A 22,679-nucleotide genomic window follows, 5' to 3' on the forward strand; every position below is an offset into this window, starting at 1 on the left:
TCAGCTTTGCAATTCTCCGAGCTATGTCGGTAAGACAAATCTAATACCATATTATTTCAGAGCAACCATAATAAAGTAGTTAGAGTTACGCGTAAATGAATCCCTCAGAATGTTTCGATTTTTTTTTGTAATAATATCTACAAACGATTGAAGGCGAACGTCGTGTCTCATAAAGAAGACAAAGAGTTGGCCCTTGATAGACAAGAAAGGAGAATGTTGCACCAACAAGAGCGTGGCTCTTAAATTGATGATGATGATAAATAATATCTACATAATCGTTTTTAGCCAATGAATCATCACTAATTTACGAGCCACGCTCTAGTCGGTGCACTATGGAATATGGTAGAACAAACGCGTATCAAAATTCATTTTTTCACTAATTGAAATAGGTCCTTCTATCAATGTAATATAATAGTTCGAAAGTCGAAGATTCATATTCTGTAGCGCAATTCATATTTTATTTGGTGAAAGTAGTTGTTTTCATGTGGTAAAGTTAAGGTTCATGAAATTGGGAAATATCAAGTTCCTCATTGACGATTTTCAAAGTCAGATAGTTTTAAAATTTAAAATGAAAGGTATATGGTATTATATATTTTTGAAAAGCTTATTTATCGGAAAATTTAAACAAATTAAATTGATTGTTTTTAATACGAATATATACGTAAAAAAAATTAAAGAAGAAATGGAGGAAAAAAAAGGTTTTCTTCAACTTCGTCGAAGCTTTTAACATTTACCGGCGTTTACCGGTGCTTTGAATTTAATGTTAATTGATAGTTTAGTTACTTATCAACAACATATATAAAAATTAGCTGCGATTTTTTGCGAACTTTGGAGATATGAGATAAAATCGAATCCTAGTCAGGGTACGGAAATTGCTATCAATTGCGGTTTCGTGGTTGACTTGATTTAACAATACTTTGTGGTATAGTTTATCAATTGATTATTTTATATTGTTAAGTTTTTATCATTTTGGTGTCATTTTCCGTGAGAAAATAGATATCTGAATTAATTCACACATTCTGAAACAATATATAAAGGGAGGTAACAAAATATGTTTCCATTACAATTTCAGTGGTATTTTCGTATAGTACGGCTATTTTACTCTTCAAAATGTCTACTTTTAACTGTAGTAAACGTGAATTAATAGAATCTTATATAGAAGGCGGTAAAACGACTGCGGCACTTTCGACATATTTGGAGGAAAAACAAGTATCAGAAGACAATATATGTTTTATAATTGGTAAAATTCAACAGACTATCATCCCTGCGTTTAATAGACGCTGGAAAGAAGCAGCACGCAATAAGAATATATTTTTTAAAAAATAACACAAATTAGCTGGATTCTGAATATTCCGTGACTATATCTACATCAGAAAACGTGTCAACAGACTCAATCGTGTGTGACATAATTATGGAGATTCTTCAGAATCAAGCAAAAAAAGAAGAAACACTATTTTGATGAACGAATATGGTTTGGAGCACATTCTGGGCGGATATCTTCAAGGATTGCGTTCTATGGGAGAAGGAACGGAAGCAAAACTAGTTGAAGAATTAAGGTTGGCTGATGCTGAAAAAAAGCTTTTCGTTTTGAATCACTTTGATAACGCAAAAATAATCAAAACGCTTACAGATGAAGAAGCATTCAGTGTTTTCATCGACTTGGAACTATCTAAAGCACAATATCTGTATCTCAGGAACGTTACAGATGAAAGAAACTGTCCAATATTTCCACCATATTACCAGGTGTAAATGGGAATGAACCTAACAAGAAACCCTATTACATAGCTAGTTAAATTAATAATATTAAGAAAATTTTGATTCATTTCTATGTTTAGCATAATGTATAGCTATAGGTACTGTACCATTTTTTATTTTATTTTATCATTAATATGATAAGTTATGTTAATTGAGTAATTAGTGTTAAGAAATACAGGTAAGATAATATAACTAAAAATATAAATTTCAATAAATATATAGAATTTTAAACGATTGTGAGTTTTCTTTATTTAATAAAAAAAATTACGCGTAATTTCAATTCACCAAACATTACTTATATGAATTTTTATATATTCCTTTATATTAGTGCAAAATTACATCGCTCTATCTTTAAAATTGACGGAGTTACAGATTTTTGATCCGAAACACACCCAAATATTCCACAGTGCGGTGTAGCATTATCCGTGCTATTTTTTTGGGAAAAATAGTGCAGTGGTTTTTCTCTTGCCTTCCGCCTCTCAGTACTCTGTCTGATGCGAGGGATAGCGCCAAGAGTAGTCTATTTTAAAACCGTACTAGGACTCTTGTCCTCCGCCTCTAAATAGTACTGACAGTTACTACTGCGCTCTGTCAGGTTCCAGGTTACAGTCCCTGTGATTCGCCTTTTTCGTCCTGCATTGCCGTATCGATGGCTCCCATCTCCACCTCTGCAACCGTTGAGGTCTACACCCCTATCCCTGGGCAAGGGTTCTACGTTATACCCCGTAGGTCTGGGTCCCTATCCGAACCTACCTGGTTTACTGAGTAAGAGGCGTCACCCCCGCGGCGAGGACGCGCGGAACAGGAATTGCCCCTATGGAGGGTATGGAAGACTTTGTCCTGAATGACTCTGTCCCCTCTGGTCTTGTCATCATCATCACTAATTTAAGAGCCACGCTCTTGTCGGTGTAGCTCCATGCTAGTTTTCTGGGGAAAAATAGGGCAGTGGTTTCCCTCTTGCCTTCCGCCCCGGGGCGGAATGGTCTTGTATGAAACCAAAACCAAAGGCAATGAATAGAAAAGTAAATATAAACGGTGTAAAAGTCGGGGAGATAATAATTATTTATTGAATAAAGTATTCAAATAAAGTGTATAAATTAAATCAGTACTTCATCTATGAATGAAACTTTTTGAAAATACATAATTTTAGTGAAAGCTTGTGTAATTTTAGTGATGTAAACGCCGTAAAAATGTCTGAGTAAGTAATGGGTGTAAATTAGTCGGATTTGATTCAAAGTTTGAGAAGAGTGTCAAGATGACGTTGTTAATTAATAATAATAATAATGGATGCCGGGGGAGGCTGGTGATACTGTGGATGTTTTTTTTTTTGTTTTGGGGTTATTTGAGATTACTTATATCCAATTTAGGCTTAAAAGTGATTTTAAAACTTAAGTATGTGAAATAATAATGAACTCGTTGATGTCTTTTGTATGAAACTCTTATCAGTGAGGCCGTTAGAAAACTCAAAGCTCTGAGATTGTATTGCTTAATTATCTTGTGATATTTTATTTTAATTTATTATCTTTTATATTTTATTCTTTTGCTAATATTTTCGATGATTATATTTTTGTTGTTACCGTTTTATATTGTATCTAAATGTGTTGTACCACTAAATGTAAAATAAATGAATCTAATCTAATAATAACCCTGACACCAGGGTTGATAGGGTTGGTAATCCACCTCACAACCCACATGATGATGATGAAGACAGATTATTTAATTATAATAATTGAATTAAAATTGGGTGGTGTCTGCAGGAATCAGGGCCAATAGGTACCTACGCTTTAAATACTGGTTAAATGGTTTCAATTATTTACAATTAATAAAGACTTACCACTTCAAAACAAAAGAAAAATCGACTTATATGTTCCGTTATAGTGATTATATTTCCATATAATAAAGCAGAAAATTTTGCTAGTGCATACAATGCGAAAGAATTTTGGTCTGCTTCTAGGATTCTTTTTTTACTTTTAAGTACTTACCAAATATTTTATTTTCATTCTTGTTATGTTCAAATTCAAAAATATCTTTATTTTGTAGGTAACATAGTTACACTTTGAACCGTCATTTTTTACATAAAGAATGTCTTATCCGCCTAAAACTACTGCAGCTTTTCACAACCTGTATAGCTGGGGAAAAGAAGCTGCAAGAAAAACCTCGACACAATATTGTCCTGTGACGTCATCAATAAATTAAGTCAAACATCGTACTAAGTCTTACTTAATTCATAAATAAAATTCGAAAATAAGGCAAAAAGTAAAATGAGATTGGTTTTTGGTCATCTTACACTGACTTCTATTTCTAGATTAGCATTTTATAATCTTTGATACAGTCAAATACCATATTAATTTGCACCATACCTACCTATTCATACAGACAGGTCACAACCAAACTAAAATCCTAAAAAGAAAAACAAAGTCAGTAGCTACGTCGTCTACGGCGCTACGCCTCTTGCTACGCGGGGGCGGCGCGGGCAGGCGGGGGGGCGGTAGAGGGGCGGTCCGTTCAACCTCCAACGCACCGCCTCTCAGTAGCGCCCCGGCCGCGGTTGTGCGCGGACGTGTGTGAGTGAGTGTGTGACATGACGCTACGAGTTGAAGGAAATGTCGCGAAGGAAACAGAGCAATCCTAAGCCGCTAAAACGTAAGTTTTTTGTAAAGATTATTATTTATAAGCTGGTTGTTTAAAATGAAGAATTTATTTTAAAAGTTAGTGGTTGATTTGAAGAAAGTTGCGGTGACAAAGTTGCAAAGTTCGGTAGTTAGTTTGTAAACATTGTAAACATAAGATTCTTATAAGATTATTGCTGTCGTAGTTTAATGTTTAATGTAAACGTTACACTGCTTTTTTAATATTTACAATCATAAATTAAACAAACATAACTTAACCTTAAAAAGTAAAAACATAAAAAATCTAAAATGGATATATCCTTTATTCTTGGTATAAACATTATAATAATTATACTTAATGCAAAGTTGTTCATTTGTGTTTATGAGTAGGTATACATTACCCGTAGGTACCCGACTTATAATAATAACCGTTGGGTCAACATATCTACGCATTTAAATTTTAAAATACCTATACTTTTCTAATTTCCTTAAATTAAAACCATATTAAATATGTTATGGCCGTGTGGTATTTATTATTTATCTGTATTTTTAGGTTTTCCGTTATATTATCAAGTATTAATGGTTATAATTAGAAAATAATTTGTTAGAAGCAAAATGTATTTTTTTTATAATTTTTAAATTCTATAAGCTTGCCTTTGGCCACAATCTCACCTGATGGCGAATGACGATGTGGTCTAAGGTGCAACACGCTTACTTAACAAATCACTAATAACTTTATATAAGTATATAAAATATTATTATATTGGCAAAGTCCTTGATTGATCTTAGACAGTACTTAATTTTAGAAAGTATGCAGATACCTATCTGCCTATCTTTAAAAGTAAACTATATTTCGATATTATTATAAATTATCATGCGTATGTACCTACCTACCTTCCTTAATACCTTACCTACCTGCAATTGACACATACATACATACATAAACTCACGCCTATTTCCCACTGGGGTAAGCAGACTATAGAATTCCATTTGCTTCGATCCTGACACACTTCTCTTGCTTCCTCCACATTCATCAATCGCTTCATACACGCACGCCGGTTCAGAGTAGATCGTATTGAACCTTTTCTAAGGACATCTCCAATCCATTTCACCTGTAATTGAAATGTGTTTAATTTATATTTAGGCACATAAGTTTGTATTGTATTGTAATACAGTCATTAGACTTATGAAGGATTTTCCAGGCTATACATATATCCCCCAAAAAAACAGACGGCGTTGTGCAATGTTGCCTTCATTAAACCTTGTAATTTCATGCAGAATCAAAATCAAATCAAATATACTTTATTGCACACAACATACAAAACTTTACACAAATGGACGAAAGACACAGCCCAATCTGGCGGCCTTATTGCTAAGCAGAACAGACATATGCGTCTTTTAACTTTGTTTTTGGGTATAAATGATCCTTGTTATTACAATTGGAATACCATTGTATTTGAGTCTATAAATTATGTAATACAAACTGGATTTATAAAAAAAGAAAGGAAAACATGAAACAGTAGGACTAGGGCCCTGTGCTGGGAGGTTTTCTGACCACGTCTTTCCCTCAGCGTTTCAGATTCCGATGTGATAGTAGTTTTACAGCTAGTTACATAATTTGTAATTTTTTTTTGACGTTCCAAAAGCGCTAACTTTGTAAGCCAATTTTGAAAAAATATTTTTGATTTTTGTTTTTACACCCAGGCACAACACATATTCCACCCATTTGTTATTGTTCTGATCAAAATTAATAGAAGCAAAAGAGGTAGTAACATAATTCTAAGCCACATTTAATCCAAATTACAAGCAACAATTATTTTTATATAATGCTTCTGCCATTACATTATATTTTTGAATTACGTACTTACCCGAGCAATGAGAAAATAGGTAATTACCATTTTAAATCTAAAAAGCACCATCTATTATTTTTCTTGAGAACGTAGTCTAGAAAATCCCTTATTAAAAATCAAGTGTTGATTTTTTAATTTGTATACTTACAAATCGCTTGCACATGAACACATAAAAAAAGCAATTACAAAAGTGGCAAGAGAAGCACAATCGGCGGCTTCATTGCTAAATAGCAATTTCTTCCAGGCAACCTGGGGTGGGCGGGTCCTACCCGTTTATCTAGATAATTGTACAATTAAATTTTAAAATAAACTAGTTAGTATTACAGAAAGGACTACTTAATATCTTCCACGTTGTAATGGGTGTATCGGCCTTGATCCTTGAATATACAGTCTAGAAATTATTTTTGTAAAGTTAATGTTGTGTTTATTATCAGTAATTTATTTAACTGAGAATAGGTGCAATTCGGGTATGAGACGCCATGCTCATTTATTTATTTATTTTTGTTTATATTATTAGTGATAAGTGAATGGAATTAGTGTAATATAATAAAATTTCCAATATGATAGTATCAATACTACCGGTACATCGATATGTAGATTATTTGATTTTAGGGCTTCGATAATAATCGATTATTAACTTTCGATAGGGTTTTAGGAATCGCGTATATTGTTCACCATTAGAAAAAGGTACTTATTATTATTTTTTTGGAAAGGATTTAAAGGCTCTGGCCTAGTAGCATTTTAAGCCTGTCATTAATATATTACAGTATTGCCATGGTTAAAACATTTTTATTTTTATTTAATTTTTTTTTTAAACTAAAATTTTGGGGTTGCCAACACTATAATCAGTAATCTAATTAACATTATAATTTGTAAAAGGGTAAATAACTTAGCCACTATTAGGTGGAGCTTGTAATTAGCCTTTAGTTATTGTCTGGTTATTATTTTAGAAAATGTATATGGCCGTAAGTCTTCCTCAAAATAAATAAATAAATAATTATTAACCGATATACAGTCGATTATCGGGTAGCACTATTTTATGATGTAATATACAAATAAATGTACCGAAATCTGACACTTACAAAAAACAGTATTTACAAAGACTCATTTATGAAATTTTTAATTTAATTATGCAAAATATACACGTTTTTGATATGAATTAATTATATTGAGTAAGTAAATATGACATAAGTGTTGCCAGATGTTTTCTAGACTATAGTGTAGTAATAACCTTCAGGTCTATTAGTTATGAAATGTTTTAAAGAAATTGGGTAATTTAATTATCTTGAACTTGGCTTGACACGCGACAGCGTGTCTAGATAAAAAATAACATTGCAATTAATTTGCATAATAAAAGGAAGTGCGCAATGTACACAAAAGTTAAACAGCAATATTGCTTTTTTAGTTGAATTGCTTTGATGTGGTCTTTTAAACCCCAGTAATCACTGTTTTCATCAACATACAGTCCAAAACGCTGACTGGATAGTAAAAAGATGCATTCTTCTTCATCAACCCTAGTGTCAGGATTACTATTGAGCCGCCAAAGGCCCCTGACATGACTCATGTAGTGACTACGTACTTACATCAGTAAGTAGTAACCGGGACCAACGGCTTAACGTGCCTTCCGAAACATGGATCGTCTTACTTTCGGACAATCAGGTGATCAACCTGTAACGTCCTAACCAAACTAGGGATCACAAAGTGATTTTTGTGATATGTCCCCACCGGAATTGGAACCCGGGACCTCCGGATCGTGAGCCGACGCTCAACCACTGGACCATAGAGGCCGTTAAAGATGCATTTGACACCATCAACAAAAGGTTGACAGCTGGGGCTAAGATGCACACGACTATGATAACAGACAGAGACAGTGATAAAAATGTATGGGATTCACATAATATACATTTTTATCTTTGTCACTGTCGATTCATTTGTTCAGTTGGCTATCCCCCAGTGTCTTAATGGTTGTGTAACTAATCATACACTCCCGCCTAGTTCCTATCGGGGTAAGTAGAGGCTATGGCTTCCACACTAACTACTCTTTATTTAAGAGCCTCGCTCTTGTCGGTGGAGTAATCGCCATTCCTCTCTTCTTCCCGCCAAACATTTGACTTCCTGATACGACAGGACCTGCATCTTCTCTTTTATTTATTTCATAAATGTTCTCCTAGGTCTACTCCTTCCTCTCCTTACTTAATTTTTTCTTCCTATGATGTTTATAAACGAATCGTATCGTGTCAGGTGGCTAATCATATTTCGTCTCCGGTTCCGGTCTTTATTATGGTTCTTTTTTCTTCTACTCTTTCCAGCACTTTTTCAATTGACACTTCAGTCCAGCTTATACTCTCCATCCTTCGCCAACACCACATCTCAACGCTTCTTTTTTTTTTGACGTGACTTATTGTAGATTTGCCGCAGATGGCATTAACTACTTGGCCGGACAAATGGGGAGAGCTGAAGGGTCTCACCCGGTACAACGTTTAAGATAATAGGCCTGAGGATGCCTGGTAATAGGTTAGGCGCGAACCTAGGCTCAGGGAGTCGTCTGAGAGGAAAAAATATTTGAAAGAATTAATTGACCCTAGTGGGTCGATAGGATAAGCGCTGATTGAGGAAAATCGTCAACCACGTCGTCGGGGTCGGTATCGGGATTCTCAACGCTTCCAACCACAAAAACTAACTAGTAAAACACCTTTATTCTTTAGTGGTGCGATTGTGCCACCATGTCCTAGTGTAATAGGACCCTAAAGGGAGCATTGAAATTTCACGCGCAATAATTCTCGGCCAACAGTAAGTATATAATGATATTAATGTAAATATTATGCATATTGAATAAATATCATTATAAAAACGGATTCGATGTTCAAAGTAAATAAACACAAAGAATTTGAGATAAGGACAATCTCTTTAACTGCATTCCAGCTATCATTAAAAAGTATGACATCAGAAGAATTTAGGGTTGTGATTTTTATTAAAAATATTTTTGTAAATAGTATTTTTGTTATTAGTAGCCTCCGTGGTCTAGTGGTTAGACCGTTGGTCTTTCGATCTGGAGGTCCCACCTTCGATTTCCGAGGACTTATCACAAAAAAACATTACAGGCTGACCACCTGATTGTCCCTGATTGAACCCGGGGCCTCCGGATCGAGAGCCCAACGCTCAACCACTCAACCACGGACGGCGTTGTAAATTGGTATTCAGTGCTAAATTATTTCAACTATTTATAATTTAACAACTGTTCTCAATTATTGACGATACAACCCACATTACACAATATTACATCTTCTAAAAACATTGCTTATCACAATCCACCCCGCAAAGGTCAAAGTGCTAAGGTATTTTTATCATTTGAACTACCTTTAATACTAGCTGTAACCGTAGTATGCCTGCCGCGATAAGACGGATACGCGGTTTTAAACCAATAGACGGATACTCGTAGTATTCTATCTGCCTAATTGATTTGACAGCTGTTAGAATAATAAATTTTCCTGAACTGTCTCTTTCGCACTCGGCTTTTTAGGCGGGGACTTAAAATAATTAAAGCACATAATAACGGGTTCTTACCGCGTTTAAATGGGGATATGAGACTCCCGATATTTCCCGATATTATCCCCATTTAAACGCGGTAAGAACCCGTTATTATGTGCTTTAATTATGATAATAACCGCGTAAACTTAAAACAAGGGGACTTAAAACTCAGTAAGTAAGGAATCTGGGGATCTCTTGGGGATAAGAGTTTAATGGCTCCGTTCAGTTACAATAAGGTTTTTATTTACATAAACTTCTTTTATGAAATCGGTTAAAATAAGCGAGTGTGCTATGTGTCTAGCTCGATAGTCGCCAAATAACATAACACATAATATAAAATAAACAGCCTATATACGTCCCACTGCTAGGCACAGGCCACCCCTTAATCAACCGGAGGGGGTATGGAGCATACTTCACCACGCTGCTCCAAAGCGGGTTGGCGAAGAGCCGCCGAATATAGAAAACAAACGAAATCTTCCAAAAAAATAACAAACAATACAGTCACAAACCATCCAATTGCCACTAATACAAACCATTATCTTTCTCTTACGTCGCGTCTGTCATACTACGGCTCCCTTATTTTTTTTTGTTTGTCGATTGGAATCAAAGTGCGCGTGAGTTCGTTAAACCGTTATCATATATAATGTACTCATTGATTGTTTGTTTATCAATGTCGCCTTGATAATACTCTATACAGTTAATTGTGGAAATGTTCGTAAGATGCGAAGAGTAATAAGATTTCATCTTGGGGTTAATTTATTTATGTTAAATTCGATTTTGAACTAATAAAGTGTGGGAATGACCCAAGAAAGTGTGGGGATGATACATAAAAGTGTGGATGGATTGTGTGAAGGATATGTCTATTTTCCGCATTTAGAGACATGAATGGTTATGTGTTATGCCGACTCCAATTAGATTGGGGTAAGGGTAGGGAGTGGCTGTAATTCTGTGTCACACCCGGGACCCTTCATACAAAATACCTCGTTTTACACAGACACTACACATTGACGTTATCGTTCACGCGCATCTATGTGTGTAACGTCTGTCCCCCGTACGATTGAAGACTAAAATCCAAGGGGGTGAGGTAAACCTAGCTCAGCCGCTGGTGGGGAGCGGAGAGTTGCCGTTCTATACTTAGTTATTCCTTATTCTATGTCTGTGTCATGTGATAACATGTGCCTTTGCCCACCCTGATAAGGTTTACAGGCGTGAATTATGTCTATCTGTCTTATATTATTGCGATTTCACCTGACTAAAAACATTATTATCTTAAACAACTATTCTTTTACACAAACAGGATAGCACATTGATCTTTGATCTACACATTGTAGGGATTCTTTCTTGATAGTGATACAATGTGTGAGAGAGATAGCGGTACAGTAAACATCGGTTGTGAGAAAGGGACGGCAAGTAACTTAGCGAGAGCAAGAGTAAAGTTGCACGCTAATTGTCAGATTATATTTAAATATAAGTAAGCACTGAATTTATTTCATCTGAATATAGTGATCAAATATGTATATGTATATATAGTGATCAAATGTAAGTATTTATGTAATACAGTTGTAAAATTTATATTTGATTTGCTCATTAAAATTATTTAATAGTCGACTGGACAGGGGCTTAAAAATGTATGCTATCGGTTTATAAATAGTTTTACCAATTTCATAATCACTACAAATCTACAATTGTTACCGCATCACAGTTGACCAATTATAACGCTATCACTGGTCGTCTATGATAGTGTAGTAACTAACTATCAATTGTGACTCTGGTGATAGTTCCTAAATATCTCGACTCACCACGTGATAAGTGATTTTTCGTGCGGATGGTACAGTCATGAGCAATATCATGTACCCCCTTTAGAACCCTGTCGCTCTATCATATTCGACATTTAATGGGACTTACGGTTTAATTTGTCAAAAAAGTTAATGTGACATGGTTTCAAAGTGTTTACATATTTGTTCTCGTGACCGTACATGTAAGTAACCATTAAAATAAATAAAGAATATTACCTATTTCTTACCAGTGTCAAGTAACTTTATACAGGGTGTTAGTGACATCGTAACGAAAACTTTGAGGGGTGGTTCAGGCCATGATTCTGAGTTGATATCAAGTAGAAATTTCCGTCGCAAAAGTATGGATTGGAAAATAATTAAAAAGAAAAGAAAAATTTTCATGAATTTTTTGACACGAAATTCCACTTGATATCAACTCAGAATCATGGTATGAACCATCCCCCTCAGTATTCGTTACGGTGTCACTAACACCCATACCTACTTATATGGCTACCGTATGTACTTGTACGGGGTGTAAGTGTCATCGTAACGAATACTGAGAGGGATGATTCATCTGATTATTCTGAGTTAATATCAAGTGGAATTTTCCATCGCAAAAGTATAGAATTGAAAATAATTTAAAAAAACTAAAAAAAAATCATGAATTTTGCGACGGAAAATTCCACTTGATTTTAACTCAGAATCATGGTCTGAAACAACCCCCTCAGTATTCGTTACGATGTCACTAACACCCAGTATATACTATTTTTTTAAGTGCAGTTATTACTAATATAGTTTTCTCGACTATTATAGACGGCGATACGGCTCACCACCTATCATGTTGGTCTAAATGAACGCCCGGTAACGTGTGCGTACCTACTATGTCATATTGAGATGGATGTACCTCTGACTACCCCAGTTGGGATATAGTCAGTTCTTTCAGGTTGAATCTGCGAAAAAAATTTCTAATTGTGTGTTCATTAGGAAGTTTCGTGGAAAAATAGGATAGCGATTGACCTCTGATGATATTGACTAGACATCCTGACCACTAAATTAGGTCAAGCTTCTTATTGCCGCTTCAGTTAATTAAGAAAACGATTTCTTCTCAAACTAATAGACACTTGGTAGACCCAGACTTAATATATTATTTTACATGCATATTAGAAACATTATTTATTAATGTTTCTAAAAGCCTATTAAATAGAGCAGTTTTTAGAAATACTTTCAGGGTCCATGACAATCTCATGTGTTTAGTATTCTTCGGCGAAGTTTTAACAACTGTAACAATTTTGGTCGAATTCTCACTTTGACTTCCGATAACTTTTTTTTTATCTTTGATTTCACTTTGATTGAGCTGTACACAGACTTAGGCATAGTTGTGAAGTAAAATAAAATAATTATTAAGAAAGGGATAGCGACAAAATGATTATTTCTGAAGTAAGGTAGAAAATCTAGAAAAAGGTACAAAATGGGTCATATCTCCTAAACCGTAAATAATTGCTGAACATACATGGGGGTGTTTCTGGTAGCTAATGAGCCCCTCTTTCTAATTTTTCATTTTGAACCTGAACTTCTGGGCCACCCTGTATACATAAACTCGGAAAGATATGGGGGAAGCCTTTGCTCAGCAGTGGGATCATACAGGCTAATAATCATAATATACATAAACTCACGCCCATTTCGTTTCATACACGCCGGTTCAGAGTAGATCGCACTGAATCTTTTCTAAAGACATCTCCAATTTGGTCAACAGACAGAATTTGGCGGACGACAGACAGGTAGTTGCTTTTATAGAGTTTTAAAACTGGAACCCCTTAGCCGATTCTCACACTGCAGCATAGCGCGTGGATGCATTTTCTGTGTGTTAGACCGTTCGTGTTTTCTATACAAACGGAGATACTTACAAGCAACGGAAGAACACGCATCCATGCGGGGCAGTGTGAGAATAGCCTTAAAGTTCTGACATTGATCCGCAATGGGTATGCATATAGACGTAAATAAAATTAGAAAAGTAGTGCTATTCAGAAATAGCACTACTTTTCCTGAACAGAGATACTACTCGGATTATAGTCCGAGATCAGACCTACCTCCATCATTATTGTATCTTATTAATAATAAATATTATTATTATTAATAAATATTATTTTTATTTGACTTCGTATCAACAGTGGCTGCAAGTTGTCTTTGATTACTTGTGGCTCTGCCCACCCCATTTGGGATTACGGGCGTGAGTTTATGTATGTATGTATGTATTATTATTATTATTTCAAAATGAATGACGTATTACCTATTATTATTATTAACCTTGACCTTAACATCGCTTTCACCTCACAGATATGTCGACGACAACAAGAGATAAAAGTAATATGTAAGGTGAACGAAACTCCGCTTAGCGACAATCTAACTCGAACATGATAAGGTCTATTATTGCGTGATAATTGTAGGTCTGTTAGGACTAAACGTGTTGGGATGTTTTTATACATGTGCTATGTTTCGTACATAGACAGACAGAGAGTAAGGCCCTTTACACACTGTGACTTCAGGGCCATAAGGTGACAATCGTGTCAATCTTCAGCAGCTTTAGGCAGATAAGACGCTTTTAACCCCCGACTCAAAAACGACGGGGTGTTATAAGTTTGACGTGTCTGCGTAAATGTGTATGTGTCTGTCTGTGGCATCGTAGCTCCCAAACGGATGATCCGATTTTATTGCGGTTTTTTTTGGTTGAAAGTATATCAGTCGAGAGTGTTCTTAGCTATGTTTGGTGGAAATCGGTTCAGGTCTTCAAGGTCATCAGGTCGTTTGTTAAGTGTGATACGAATGTTACAAGCTCAGTTTGCTTGCAAGCATATGTGGGATAAGTTATTTTTTGCTTTTTATAAGGTTTAGCATTTTTAACCTTTTGTCATAATAATTGAGTACTTTTTTGGTCGGGGTTTTTTTTTTTTAAAAAATTTATTTACGTAAAAATTGACTATTAGTAACTGTGTTACCCACGGAATAAAGATATTTTTGAATTTGAATCTTATACATTTTTATCAATGTCGATTGTCATAATCGTTTGCAACATGTCTAAGGTCCCTGAAGTTAGTATTTCATGTGTGTGTTATTTTGTCTTTTGATGTGATGTTATTGTAATGTATATATATATATATATATATATATATATATATATATATACGTAAGCCAGTGGTGTCCTAAAATAATACATGTTTCTTTCCTTCTTTCTTTCTTTAACTTAAACTCACTATTGCACACAGATAAAGAGATACATAATGACAAAAAATAGGTAGACTTGTCCCTAAAAAAGATTTCTTCCAGTCAACCCCGCATGGTTTGAGAGGTCAATAGAGGTAGCAGTCTGTAAAGAGACGAGTTTGAACTTAAGCAAAAAGATGATGAAGGTGATGTTACCTCAAGTCCCATACATTTTATTCGATTATGAATAAAAAAATAAAAAATCCATTGTCGATTTTTGTAATCGTTTTGCAATTTGGCTATGCGCTTTGAAGAGACGTTTCGAGTTGCGAATATTTACTTAAAAGCTTTTGCAAATACGAAATGAATAAACATTAAAACAAATAAAGAACCTGATTTAACAGAGCAACTTTCAATGATTAACAAAAAGCTTAAATCAAGGCATATTGTATAAACCATACTGACGTTTGAATATCGTTCACTAAAATACCTCATCAATATCGAAAATCTTACAAACAAGTAGGAACCGCTGTATCTTCCTTGATCCGTGGAAGCATAATTTTGCGCACAATAGCGCGCACGTCTTATGCGCGTACGCACAGCCGCACAATGTCCCTTTGATCGTGCCGCCTTGTCCCCTCAATATCGGGTATTGCTTACTGCCCAAGCTACCAGTATTACTTAGAGATTAAATGTATTTACAACTTTAGGTTTAGTTCGGTCGTGTTGGCAATTTGTTTGCGTGTATAAATGCATTGGTATTGCGGTTAACGTAATGAGGGTAATAGTATATTGTATAATATAATTGACACTAAGAATTACAATAATAATTATACTTATTGTTATTAATAAGAATTATAATAAAAATAATTATTATTGTTATTAATAAGAATTATTATAATAATAATTATTAATAGCCATTTCTGCTACTATTTTTTTCATCCACTCTTCCCTGTTCCAAGTTTTTTATGTCACAGTTCACCACTTATTACCATATTAGCTTTAATAATTTAAGCATAGAGGAAAAAACTAAAGAGTATGTTTCTGACATGAAATTTAAAATCGTAATAAAAAATAAAATTAAAATGATTTATTTTAATTATTTTTGGGGTTGGTTTGGTGAAAATTGCAATCGAATTGCAAATAGATTATCTTAATGTATTTTAAATTGTTAGACGTAGTAGTCTTAAATTGCAAATTTAAAATGTTAAACTATTTATTTATTTACCAATGAAGCTTTTTTTATTAAAAAATGCATTAAGAATTCTCGCTAATTGTAAATTGCATCTGTAGTTTTCATAAAAGTTTTCATAATCTGTAGTTTTAATAAAATTTAAATAAAAATGTTTAATATGCGTAATATTAACGGTTCTTTAAAATATAATTATTTTATTCTCCTATAATTTAAAAAAATCAATATTAAATGTCTTAATTAAACTCGGTTGCAAAATAATAGATAAAGTGTAGTGATAAAAATATTGCAATATAATTTAAGTACGCTTCTGTTATGATATGAATGTTAGTGATAGCATGATAAGTTTATCAATTTTATCAGATGTGTATGATATGGTAGTAAAACACATATTGCTACTTAAAATGTAAAAGATAAAAATATTTCATGGAATTTTATTGAAACTAACTAACATAATATAAACAGCCTATATACGTCCCACCGCTGAGCACAGGCCAAGCTCGATCAAGCGGACGGGTATGAAGCATATTCCACCACGTTGCTCCACTGCGGGTTGGCGGAGGTGTTTTACGGGTAATAGCCGCGACTAACGGCTTAACTTTCCCTCCGAAGCACGGAATCGTCTTACAACAACAAAGTCCTTAACAAACAAAGAACAGTCTTCCAAAGTAATTTTGACAATGGTTAGTCAGAGCGTTAAAACTAACGATTCAATTTTATTTATCACGGGTGAATAGGCATTTTCTGGGTAAGCTCGTTCCAACGTCGATCTCTTCTTCTTGTAGAAGAACGAAGTCAAGAGCAAACCCATCTTAATTAAAAAAAAAAAAAAATTAACTAAATTTTAAAATATCTTAAATTGTTAAGGACCTCTCATTGCGTCTTTTCGGGGCTTCGGGGGATGCTAGGGCTGGATGTGACGCATTGGAGGAGGTGTTTTATTTATAAGATGTGTTTGTTTTGTTTTTAATTATGCAATAAAGTGTTTATTTATCCAACATTAATTTGAAATATCTTAATGTCCCTTGCTTACAAATTACCGAACAAGTTTTATTGGGACACGAAATAATATTCAACGTCTCACGTGTTATCATAATTAATACTTATACAACATTATTATAAAAGAACAAACAGCACGTTACAGGGTTTAGCACCCGCAAATTGCGAGTGACCATCCCCTTACCATCAGTTACCATTTACCACCCTAATCAAGGGGTCTTTACGACCATATTGTCGTGGATTTTGCGGTTACGAATATTTTTAGGGATCTTGTACGTAGTAATGCGTTGCAATGAATACCTAGAGCAATATGGTTACACAAGAACAATACATAAATAGAAGACCATAAAGAAGATTAAGATAAATTATGAAATAATTATTACTAAACAATTAAATAATAATAAAATTAAATAATAAATACATAAAAAAATAATTAATAAAAAATATTTATATTAATATTATTTATTATTGGTATTAGTGGTGATTGTGGAGGAGGAAAGAGAAGTGTGTCAGGATCGAAGCAAATTGAATTACATAGTCTCTGCTTGCCCCGGTTATTCCATTATAGGCGTGAGTTTATGAATGTATGTTATTACTAAATAAAGTCAGATCTAAAACTAACGAAACACTTTTTCTTTTTAACTTATTTATTTAATCAAATCAAATATACTTTATTGCACACAACATACAGAACAAATTAACACAGATGATGATAGATACAGTACAATCTGGCGGCCTTATTGCTAAGCAGCAATTTCTTCCAGGCAGCCAGTGGATAGGAAACATTATTACAATTTGGTGCGGGACAGTGCAACATCTTGTATAAAATAATAAATACTATAAAAAAAAACAAATAAAAGTAAAAAAAAAAATAGAAATAATAAAAATACCTAATAGTAAGTCCGACATTATATCACGTTTTCTTTGACGTCACAGTGTGCTTTTTTTTTCATACAAACATAATGTGTATTGACTTACCGGGTGAGAGCCTTAAGCGCTCCCCATTTGTCCGGTCAAGTAGTTAATACCATCTGCGGCAAATCTACAATAAGTCACGTCAAAAAAATGTGCATTGACGTTTATTAAAAAGTTACTGATTTGACTAATTGGATAGGTACTAGCCTATTATAATTTATTTCTTTATGTTCAATTTATTTTATTTTTATAACCTTTTTTTTCCTTGTATAAACCGGATAAATCACATCCATGGTCATCCCATCACTATTATGGACCCTATCACAATTGTCACCCCACCCTTATGACCCCTGCGTTCCCACGCGTGACTTTAGGGGTGACGTGACTAAAGTCACACTTAAACATTATAGTGGTTAAATGCTGTTTTGAAGGCCTTTTCAATCAAGTTTAAGTTTTTCGGGGGCTTTTGTACAATTGGGATAGTCAGAGGTTCATCTATCGTAAGATGAACTAAGTACCTGCACCTCACCGAGCTTTTTGTAAGACCAACGTGAATTAACGTGATAGGTGATGAGCTGTGTCGCGTGTGAGATTGTTATCTTGAATAAAATATAATCATAATATACAATATGACTTAAGTTTTCTTCGTTTTAACTTCGTTTATGTAAGAAAGGATAATTGTTTAATATTATTATTAAGCTTCATTATTAAAATAAATAAACTCATAATCGAAATAATAAAACTGATTTTCAATATATTACAATTAATAGTGATATATTATTCATTACTTAAATTAATAATATTTGAACGTACTTAACTTAAATTAAGTATGAAATAAGTAAATAAAATTCACTTTTTTCGTAAATAAAGTAACCTTACTTTATTATCTCATGCCCATATTATACATATAACCTTTCTGTCTGTTTTTACGACATGGCCGGGAAGCTGAACGCGTTCTATTTTTTAATCGTTCCCAGACCAATATAGAACCAATAAGTAGTTTGTTAAGGAAAATGATTTAAAGCCTCCAATGACTCACATAATGATCTTTAAGTCATTATTTGACTAATAATTACTCGTGCAGATTTCAAGGAAACAAACAACATTTATAATTAATATACTTTTATATTTAATAACTTATATACAATATACTAACTGACTAATAATTGGATTATCAACGAATCTATAATAAATGAGGATTAAACAGGAAAATGTTGAAATTGAAACATGGCTTCCGGAAATTCTGTTGAATGGGGATTCCCAGGAAACTTAAAGGGATAGATATAACTTCAGACATAGGCATTAATATTAGAGGCTAAGAAAAAATAGATTTCAAAATATATTTAATTACGATAAGGTGCAAAATCCAATCAGTTTAATGCAAAGTAATAAATTAACTGGTTGCACTCAAGACCTCCTGGTTACATGTAGTTTCTGTAATAGACCAAAACCACCTATAAAAACATAAATTTTATAATTATGTCAACTAATGATTCATAATTTCACCACTGTTTACAAATAATTCGCTGGGTTCAGTGACTTTTGCTCTTTGGTTGTATCTGAAAAGTGAAACATTTACTGTGTATCTCTTTAACTCGAATATTTTATCGATACATTGCTTCAATAACCCTCATAACTATATGTTGTGTGTGCGCTCCCAAAGTCGCCTAGCGTGAAGGTTTAGCTACTGTGTTCAATACTAAGGTCAATAGAGTGTGTATACTACCCTGGGGCACACACGAATCGTTCAATAAATCAAACTTAACTATAAGCTCGTCTGTTGTAAGTATTTATAACTTTAACTAACAAATCGATCTCAGATTGTATCGTAGTAATATTTAAATTTCAAACTCTATTATTATTGGGATAACTAGATAAATAAGATAATCTATACACGTCGGATATATTAAGGTGTACTTACATGAAATATTAAATGTGAATACTAGAATATATAATAGAAGGAAAAATTGAAGGGAAGAGAGGAAGGGGTAGACCTAGGATAACATTTATGAAACAAATAAAAGAGAAGGTGCAGGTCGTGTCGTATCGAGAGGTGAAGGTTTTGGCGGAAAGAAGAGAGGAATGGCGATTACTCCACCGACAAGAAAGCAATTCTTAAATAGAAAGAGAGAGAATATATAATAAAGGTGACGAGATAACAAACTGAAGTATTATTATTAAGTATAGAAAAAATGTATTATTAACTATATAAAACAATAAATAAATGTCTTAAAAATATATCTTACAATATCTACAAATTGACAAAACAAAAAATAAAATAAGTAATAAAAAATATTATAAATATGAACTTGCATAAATAAAGTATTCCTTTCGTCACTTTTAGTTACAAGGAATGATAATTTTTGTTGTAAAAAAATACACCCAAAAATCTAGTGTCAAAAATATAATCATAATATATGATACGGTATTATAATCTTGATAGAAAATTTAATGCTCGATAGCGATTATCTGTGGTTGGATTAAAATCGCTCAGAAATTTAGTCGATACTGATCTGGCGATAAGTTACTGTTGATAGTAGAATACCTGAGCGAGTACATACGCTGGAGAATTAGGATTAGAGATCTTTATAAAAAGAAAAAAAAATCATCTATACAAAAGTTATACTTGTTTGGTTGTGTCCACACCCCGTCTAATTTTATTTAAAATTATTAAGACGGGTAATCGATAGGCATAATATAACATACGTTAAATGTAGGCAAGAAATCTTAAACACCTCAAAAAAACATTGGACAATAATCCGACAGATTTAAATTGATATCACTCGTCAAATAGGTTGCATACTAACGACGTACTAGAGGTGTGCGATTCATTAAGAATATAATATCTATAAAAAACACCCTTTTAATCAATATGAGAAATCATGATTAATGTGAGTTTTTTTAAACATCTGTAAAATATTATTTTCTGCGTTTTTACATTTGTAAAATACATATTATTTTCAAATCAGATGAAATAAAATAAAATATATGAAATAAATAAATATTTCTAGTCAAATTATATTTTATAAAACATTTTATGAGTAGAGGAGTTGCACTTCCGTTAACATTTCTGGCATTAAATACCTTTAATAAGTACTTAAACTTTTTCATTTATAAGACATTAGTAAGTACCTAAAGTAAATTAAAACCGTAACCGAACCGTTACCGTATTAGTTTTAACCGTTAAGTAGTAGTAGTAAGTGAACTCGGAATAGCCAAGTTAATGTCGGCTTTGAATTCGGAGTCAGATCCACCTGCGACTGTACTCGACGTAATCCATCGAAAACATTCTACATCCATGTAATTTGATCTTTATCACGGTGTATAATCGTTCGAGGAGACGTCGATACGGCTTGATCGATGGTGCCCAGATATCGATTTAGATTACGATGTTTATCTAGCGAGAGATTTATATTTTTTTTACCTCCACTCTACTATTTGGGACGGGTAAATTACGGCGGGTATTGTGGGTGAAGTTGGTAGGTCGGTAAACAAATTGGTTACATGAGAACATTTATTAAAAGCCGTAAAGTACGACGCTGACGAACCCTAAGGGCCTGCCGCGTGTCGTGTCGTGTCGTGTTGTGTCGCGTCAGTGACGTCGTTGCCGATCTGTAAGCGCATTAACGAAACTATCGGCATTAAACACCAACAGAGGCTCGATATACCTATAATAATCTGGGTATCAGAGGCTGGGTTTCTGTGATAAAGTCACAAAAACTCTTTATTTTTCACTTTCCTTTCACCGACTGTAATTGGAATACCATTGTATTTAAATCTATAAATTATGTAATACAAAATGGATTTAAAAAAAAAGAAAAGAAAGGAAAACATGAAATAGTAGGACTAGGGCCCTGTGCTGGGAGGTTTTCTGGCCACGTCTTTCCCTCAGCGTTGCAGATTCAGATGTGGTAGTAGTTTTACAACTAGTTAATATGTAATTTAATTTTTTGACGTTCAAAAAGCGCTAACTTTGTAAGGCAATTTTGAAAAATAAATATTTTTGAATTATTTTTTTTTGACCTGGTCCAACAGCCATCCATTAGCCAGCCATTATCAGTGGCTGTACAACGCGGCAATGCCGCTAGTCTAATGGGTTCGTTTGGATGGTCAGACTCTTAGCTCTTAAGCGCCTAATTAGATGTGACGAAGTTACGTCCGTTTCTGATTATTTGACAAATTGTATTGTTTTTGATCTTTATTCACTATAATTGTAGGTACTTATAGGAAATTAAAAAGAAAGGGGAACTATTGCCAAAGTAAGTTTAAATAAAAAACCAAGTATAGAGGTGGCCAACCAGCTCGCGACCCGTCGGAATAGTTGACTACCCCTTCTTCCATAACTGATACCCGTTTTTCCACATTGAAGTCGCTAAAATAACAAGTCACGAAAGGGCAAAAGGTTTTTCTTATGAGTGTGTGCTGTACTTTCCTAAAAAACTGGTACGAAAACTGTAAAGTACAGTACAGTACTGTACTGTGTATTGTATGTACTGGTACATTTGTACCTAGAGTAAATTTAGCCGTTTTTTGACGTGACTCTCGTAGGTTTGCTTAAGATGGCATCCACTGCTTGGCTGGAGCCTCCACCTATAAGTACTTGCAGTTTACCAAGGACAGGCCCTAAACCAGCGCGCATAAATCCACCCACGACAGATAGCATCGCGCTGTTTATCAACGCGCAAAAGCATAAATTACGCGTATCCGTGCGCGCGATCTGAGCGCAAGTGCGAACGATGTTTAATTGGGATTGCATGATTAGTCACTATTACTGATTGTCATCATGTTGAGAGTACGAGTTTAGGCAGAATGATGAGGTCATCTACTTCTTGCCGGAGTAAGGAAAAAAGAATGTGAA

At 34.0% G+C, this 22,679-nt stretch overlaps 1 protein-coding gene across 1 annotated transcript in view; it reads left to right on the plus strand.

Annotated features, from left to right (window-relative positions):
• The first annotated feature begins 4,297 nt into the window (after positions 1-4,297).
• The window catches only part of LOC126370145 (zinc finger protein ush), a 262,820-nt gene continuing 244,438 nt past the window's right edge, over positions 4,298-22,679 (plus strand). Inside the window, exon 1 of the mRNA XM_050014910.1 lies at positions 4,298-4,398. Within this exon, the coding sequence (XP_049870867.1) occupies positions 4,359-4,398 (40 nt within the window). The 5' untranslated portion in view covers positions 4,298-4,358. The remainder of the gene's footprint in view (positions 4,399-22,679) is intronic.

The sequence above is a fragment of the Pectinophora gossypiella genome, chromosome 1 (genome assembly GCF_024362695.1).
Source record: "Pectinophora gossypiella chromosome 1, ilPecGoss1.1, whole genome shotgun sequence".
In the NCBI taxonomy this organism is placed as follows: Eukaryota; Metazoa; Arthropoda; class Insecta; order Lepidoptera; family Gelechiidae; genus Pectinophora; species Pectinophora gossypiella.